The 7,567-nt window shown below is 41.8% G+C and overlaps 1 protein-coding gene across 1 annotated transcript in view; it reads right to left on the bottom strand.

The window, feature by feature from the left end:
- Nucleotides 1-353: 353 nt before the first annotated feature.
- The window catches only part of si:dkey-34e4.1 (carboxyl-terminal PDZ ligand of neuronal nitric oxide synthase protein), a 73,962-nt gene continuing 66,748 nt past the window's right edge, over nt 354-7,567 (bottom strand). The window contains exon 11 of the mRNA XM_047373647.1: nt 354-3,957. Within this exon, the coding sequence (XP_047229603.1) occupies nt 3,408-3,957 (550 nt within the window). The 3' untranslated portion in view covers nt 354-3,407. The remainder of the gene's footprint in view (nt 3,958-7,567) is intronic.

The raw sequence follows: 7,567 nt of genomic DNA, 5'->3' as shown, positions 1-7,567 counted from the left end.
ATAAACAGAGATCCCACTCAAACGTTATCAATAAACTGGGGAGGATTTCTATGTTTAAAGATTCAAGATAAGCAGAACCTCTTTTGTTACCTCAGCTGCTTTTGTAAAACTTTACCACATTTAAATGCTTTGGTGTTTTCAGCTCCGTTTGTGCTGTGGTTACAGGAAATTATACAGACCACTGTCAACAAAGCTGACTTGCAGAATGAAGTACATGCACAGACAGGTAATTTCAGCAGCAGGGAACATGGGCGTCTTACACAACACATTAACCTTTCTGTCATCCTGCTTGCAGCCGAGCCTAAAGGTTCCTTGAGTATAAACAGGGGGGGGGAAAAGAGAGCGAAGCGTCATAGTTTTTAGCTACACCCCTTTATTGTTTTTTTTGTTTTTTTTCCAGCAACGTGTTAGTGTTGTAAAACTCCTTGCTTAAAGGGATGTTGAGAAAAGCCTCATCCTTCGGTGTAAAATGTTTTCCTTCATGGCATTTTACATTTGCACCCATTGCCTCTTATCACACCTCAGATGCTTCACCTCTTATTGCCTGTTTTTTGGTTTTTCTCCATCTACTCATCAGAGTTAGCAACAGTGCACTTTCAGTTATGTCATAAAAATAACAAAGCAGCAAAGTGAAGGCTTAAACTGCTGAACTTTTTTTCTGGTCTGCTGATGTTTCTTAATTTTAACCCCTTTCTATAAAAAAAACTAAATACAAGATTTGTGTTGAGCTCATTTTTACAACTTAAATTTTTTTTTACACTTCCCATTATAAAATATATGAGATGTTATATCTAAAATACTGTTTTAGCAGTTTTAAAACTGTTGTAGCTTTATGTAGGTGTACTACATGTGAAATTACACTTATTGCTGCGTAATTCAAGCTTCAGAACACAAAACATTTGTGTTGCTTCATTTTTTTTTGACAGCATTCAGTAATCTACCGATTTCCTCCCAGAAAATATAACGTTTTTAAAAAAATATCTGAAACTCATAGAATTGTAACAATTAAAAGGCTGATAAGTTTCATATAATGATTTTCGAGAATTTGCCTATTTCCTGTTCTTCAAAACCAAAGTTCCTCTCCTTACAACAAAAATACCACAAAACGCATATTTTTCAAATGAAGTGACCTCTAGGCAGACCTGGTTTCTGGTATCGAGGCATACCATAGTTTTAAAAAGCTGCAGCATAAAAACCACAAACATTTTCCAAGAAACAGTTCTTAAGGTTTAAAGTCCCTTTAATGAGATGTCAAGCAGTGCCGAAGTGACCACAGTTTTCTCTAGCTGTATGGGGTACTGCCCTTCCTCTACCTGTTGCTGCATACTGCCAGTCAGCTGGCTGAAAAAACACTACTACATATTTTTGCTTATAGGAAAGAAAAACGGGGCATTTTTTGAGAAACGTGGGCAGTCATGGCATAGAAGCTCAAAGTGCACCACCAATCACTCATGTTAAAGTAACGCTGTTCTGAACTATAAACTGTGTGTCTCTAAAGCAGCTGGCTGGCTACCAGAGCAGATAGCCCAACTTTATAAGCAGCTGATACCAGCTTGTTATACTTGTGTTTTTGTAAAAACAAAAACGGCCTAAAAGTGTAATAGTCATATTAATCATTTGTTAACATTTTGGTTTGTGTATATGTTTTGGGATGGGGTTTGCCATGTGGTATTTGTTTGGCCATGTGACAGTGGCAGTGATGCAGCACTGGATTATGGGATGTTTAACTGAAGCAGAGAAGCAAAGTCAGCTGCGTGGTCGTTACTTCAAGGTATTAAAATGGTATGGAAATAAATATAATATCTGTAAATATTGGTTTCGGCCATAACAGCAATAATAATATTGGTTATTGGCCCAACATATTATTTTGGTGTATCCCTAATTCTGTTCAATCAGAAATTCAAAACAACTAAGTTTAGAGAGAGTTTTTATCCACATTGTCCCTGGCTGTGTTGCAACAGGACTGTGTCTTGAAGATGCAGAATTAATGACCTTTTACTGATTTAAAACACATAGAAAATGGCAGATGTCAGACAAGTCTGTGGGTTAAAATCAAAATAAGAATGAATAAATGTCATATATATCTTTACTGTAACTATAATAATCAATATGCTGTTTTTAAAGAAGTATAACCAGATCTCGCAAAATTACAATGTCGCAATATTTATAGTCAAAGTGTAATGACTTTTAAAGCGCAATTCAGTTTTGGTCATTTTGTGACTTAATCGGGTGAAAAACTGTAAGCTATTCCAATGAGCTCCAGATATAAAGAAGAGAGCTTTAAGCTCTTTAATCTCTGAATCTTTTTGAAGTATGAAAGGAAGTAGTTATTCAGTTGTTGCTCTGGCAACACAGAAGCCTCCATCACTTTTAAATCATGTATCTGGGAGCATTTCAGGTAACATTGCTTAGTTAGCTAAATGAAATGTCTTTTATACATTTTTAATTTTAGATTCTGTAGAACAGTTAATGAAACTATTTTGAGGATCATTTTTGATTTTTTTGGGATATCATTGCTATTTGCAACAACAAAAAAATGGCAATTTTTGGTTTTCTCAAAAATATTGTTCCACATAGTGTCGATAACATGTATTGTCTTCTTTCTTGAGCTAGACATATTGTTACGCTGCTATTATTTGCTTTCTGTTTAATATAAAACCATTTAGATCATATTCTGCCTTTTTGTTTTAAATTATTGGCTAAATGTTATGTGATTGTGGAATTTCACTCGAGTTTATCATAACATGAGAGTTTCATACTGGCACATGTCTAGACTCAACTTAACCAAATCCCACTTGCTTTTGACAACAACAAAAATGCAAGCCTAACCGGTTACCCAAGAACAAACACAACTAAACTGACAGACTTTTATCTCTCCTCTGTCCCTTCACTGACTTCCCCTTTCCTTTCTTCCCACCCATCATCCTACCAGGTGCTTTGCAGAAGCTGAGGCTTTTCCCAGCATCACCTCCATCTCCTTGCTCCCCTTCTCCTGTTACTACTTTCTGAGTTTTGCAAAACATCTTCCTTCCACAATTATTTGCACCAAAGTGAAACATCATACAAAATAATGGTTCGATGTTGACAGCTAGCAAAAATAAAATGTGTCCTCCTTTGTTAGTTTTGAATTCTACAGTGAATTCAGAAAGACTTCAACAGTGCAACATTTTGCTACATGTACTCTGCTTAACATTCTAGGCCCTAATAAGTAACTTAGATCAGCAATTTAATTACAAAAATACTAAATCTATTCATTGGCTAATTACTGATACAACAGCAAGCATAGTAACACGTGAACTGTGTCACAGGTGAGTAGAACGATTTAAGATCCTGAAATGGATGCTCTGTGTAGGGTCTGAAAGCAAGTCCTGGATTTTCTATGTTGATTGAAGAACATTTAAGTCCTCCTAACTCTGCTGGGTCATACTGGTGTCTTCTTGGTGGATTTCCAGAGACTCGTCCTCAGAAAAACTGATATGAAGGCAAGTGTCATTCATTGGAGACAAGAAGCAGAGAGGCTGATCGCAGCTGTCAGAACGTGAGGCCATGGTGATAGATTCTGTAGTTGACGACTCAGAGGATGAGGTGACTGCTTCGCCGTGCTCCTCCAAGGGACTTCCACAGCTGCTGGATGCTGTCAAAAATGTCCCGCGGTCGGTAAACAGGTCATCGTCATCACGCAGGGGCGACAGCAGGGACTTGGTCTCCGAGCGGACGCCTGAGTCCTCGCTGGCCGAAGATGAGGAGGAGCTGCTCTCACCATTGCTGAGCGAGTGGAAATTAGCGGACGACAAGGAGTTGGGGGTGATGTCCTGGAAGGAGAGGCTGCTGCTGCAGTTTGGGGATGTAGGCATGAACACAGCTGGGACCTCTGATCCTGGAGAGAACGTTCTGCTGGATCTCTTACGGTTTGTGGAAGGTGGAGGAGGGTCAAGTTTGGGTATTATTTGTTTATACCTACAAGTAGAGAAGGAAAGAAAAACACTGTTAATAATAATCAAAAATAACTACTGGTAATCACATAATGTCAAACTTTTAGTCATGACCACAGATTTAGTTTCCTTATTTTGCTAATTCCCAGCCAGCATCACTCCCCTACTAAAAAGCCTCAAGCCACTTTCACTCTCCATTATTCACATTATACCTCATTAACCTGAGCGAGTAGAACATAAGCTGTTGCTACACAAGACTCTGATTCTTTCTCTGGCTCTCCGTTGTTCTGGCTGTCAAGGAACTTATCTACAGCCCACAGCTTCACTGTTGTGAAAATAGAAATCCTCTGGGGAAGAACAAGAGCCAAAGCCTGGGGGATGTGGGTAAGGAAGCGAGGAGAAACAGCACTCACTGATTTCACCACAATAAAGCCTTGACAAGCACCAGCGCACGCATCCACACACAATTATAGTTCTCCTCTTGGAAAAATGACTCCTGATAACAAGCACCGCTTCCTCTAAGAATCCAAGACTGCTAACTCTGTTCCTCTGAGAGATCCGGTCTGTGGTTCCGTTCATTTCTGAGTAATGAAGTTACACAACTTGATGATGCCTTCGTTGTCTGCTTCTACAAAACGATGATGGGATACTGCAGTAATAACAGACTTCTAGATCAAGGAAAATCATCTTCAGAGGCATTTAACATTTATTTCCGAAACTAAAAAAACAGAAAGGGGAAAAGGGAAGCTGAAATACAGTGCCTTGCAAACGTTTTTATACTTCTTTTACTTTAGTACACTGTCACGTTACAAACCACAAACCTCAATGTATTTTACTGGGATTCTAAGAAGTACACCAACGCAAGGAATTAAATAAATGTTAAGAGGAAGAACAAGGATCTGTGGTTTTGAAACTGTTTTAAAAATAGAAAATGAAAAAGTATGGATTGCATTTGTATTCAGCTTCCCCGGAGTCAACACTTTGTAGCACCTCCCTTAACTGCAATTTGTCTCTACCTGCTTTACACATCTAGCAGTCATTCAGATTAGATGGACAGTGTTCTTAAAAAGCAATTCCTAGCTCTTTTTACAGATTTTCTATTGTTTTTAGGTCAGAGCGAAATCATTCTAACAGACGCCTAATGTTGGATCTAAACCAGGGGTCTCCAGCGCCAGACCTCAAGAACCACTGCCCTTCAACCTTTCGACGCATCCCTGTTCCAGCACACCTGCAGAGCGTGATGCCATCCTGAGGATGTAATTTGGTGTGTTGGGGCAAGGATGCACTCAACACTTGCAGGACAGAGCCTGTCAAGCGCTGGGGATGTAAAGGCCAAATCTAAACTGTTCCACTGTAGCATTATGGTTTAATGTCATTGTCCTGCTAGAATTCCTCCACCCACGGCTCAGTCTCAAAACCTTTGCAGCCCCAAACAAATGTTCATCCAGGATTCCCCTGTATCCATTTTCCGATAAACTCCGACCAGGTTCTATGTCGCTGCTAAAGGAAAGCATCCCTGCAGTAGTAATAGTAGTAGTGGTAGTAATAATAGTAGAAGTAGTAGTAGTAGCAGTAGTAGTAGAGTGCAGTTTTGTGATACTTATGTGTTTTGCTTAGAGGCTAGAATATTCCGTTTTGGTTTCATCTGAGCATAAAGCGACTTCTACAACTTTGCCATCTCCCCTCCATGACTTGTAAGAACAAGAGTTCTAATGGCTATCGTCAACAATGTCTTTTTACTCCCCCTAGTAAGGCCAGATTTGCACCAGAGTAGCGCTCAGAATTGTTGCCTGAGTGCCAAGAAGAAACCCAACAGATTTACTTTCACAAGTGGAGCATTAGAGCTAACGCTTTAATGCTCTGCTTGATATTTATAAAAGAAACCTTATTAGAAACTGCTTTGGGATTATTTCAATTGTTACGGACTCGGAGACAGAAACAAAAAGGAAAAAATAAGAAGCAGGAGAGAAGGAGGAAAGAATGGAGGAGAGAAAGAAGGATGAAGAGATTACAAGATAACACCCTGCTTGCTTCTACACCTTATGAATCCAGGATTTAATTAGTGGTAAATGCAGCTCAATAAACATTTTTGTATCTTTTAACACCTGAATCTAAACACCATTGGGTTTGTATTTGTCACTGTTTAAAACTGACTAAACAGGACAAAAATGTGACAGAATTTTCAATTAATATCTGTAAACCACTAAATGGGGCAGCACAACATTTGTTTGAAAAGAAGAGGCTGTGCCTGCTGGGGACGACCTCCTGGTCGCCCGCCTGAACTCTGTGCCTGCTGGGGACGACCTCCTGGTTGCCCGCCTGAACTCTGTGCCTGCTGGGGACGACCTCCTGGTCGCCCGCCTGAACTCTGTGCCTGCTGGGGACGACCTCCTGGTCGCCCGCCTGAACTCTGTGCCTGCTCAGGACGACCTCCTGGTCGCCCGCCTGAACTCTGTGCCTGCTGGGGACGACCTCCTGGTTGCCCGCCTGAACTCTGTGCCTGCTGGGGACGACCTCCTGGTTGCCCGCCTGAACTCTGTGCCTGCTGGGGACGACCTCCTGGTTGCCCGCCTGAACTCTGTGCCTGCTGGGGACGACCTCCTGGTTGCCCGCCTGAACTGTGTGCCTGCTCGGGACGACCTCCTGGTGGCCCGCCTGAACTCTGTGCCTGCTGGGGACGACCTCCTGGTTGCCCGCCTGAACTCTGTGCCTGCTGGGGACGACCTCCTGGTCGCCCGCCTGAACTCTGTGCCTGCTGGGGACGACCTCCTGGTCGCCCGCCTGAACTCTGTGCCTGCTCGGGACGACCTCCTGGTCGCCCGCCTGAACTGTGTGCCTGCTCGGGACGACCTCCTGGTCGCCCGCCTGAACTCTGTTTTTGTTTTTGGCCCTCCCACCAAGGCCCCCACCGCCCGCCCTGGTCGGGTTGTTTTTGTTTCTTTCATCTTTCACTCTCATGCTCATGTCAAGTTTGATGCTCAAGTCTTATTTTTTGATCATGCCATGCCTGTCTTGCCTGCCCGTTTGTTTTGTTCCTGCCTCCTGTAGTGAGTGAGTTTTCTCATTTAAATAAGATTAAGATTCTGAAACATACATTTTAGGTTCTAATTGTTTAAAAACCTTGATATTGATACATGTTTGGTATATTCTCCATCTGGAGGAGTTTGACACAGTACACCTAAACATGCATGTGACAAAGACACACATTTTAATTTGGACCACAAACTGTAAGAGGGTACAGCTTGGACATAAAGACATGCCTCTGCTCTGACAGCTTTACTGTTCAGCCTGAACCTCATCTGATATGAAACCTGGACAAGAGCATTTTTTGTTCTCAAGGATGTCCTGGAGAGGCAAAAACAAGTGTGGAAGACAGAGCTACCATGCACCAAATAGCGCCAGTCATTGATTATCTCCATACTGATGCGGTTATTAATTTGCAGAGCAGCGCTCCCATGTAAATGGAGGTTATTATGCATTCGTTAGTAAAAAAATCTCTGGTGAGACCCACACAAGCCCACAGACACCCACATCCACCACATGCCCAGTCCCATGCTTGTGCCAAAGACACATGCTGCTTATGATGAGTAATACTCACATAGATGGAGGAGAAGGGGCAGAGAGGCAGAGAAGAG

Source organism: Girardinichthys multiradiatus, chromosome 8 (assembly GCF_021462225.1).
Source record: "Girardinichthys multiradiatus isolate DD_20200921_A chromosome 8, DD_fGirMul_XY1, whole genome shotgun sequence".
Classification (NCBI taxonomy): Eukaryota; Metazoa; Chordata; class Actinopteri; order Cyprinodontiformes; family Goodeidae; genus Girardinichthys; species Girardinichthys multiradiatus.
Note: the sequence above shows the minus strand (reverse complement) of the source record. Positions and strands in the feature narration are given on the sequence as shown.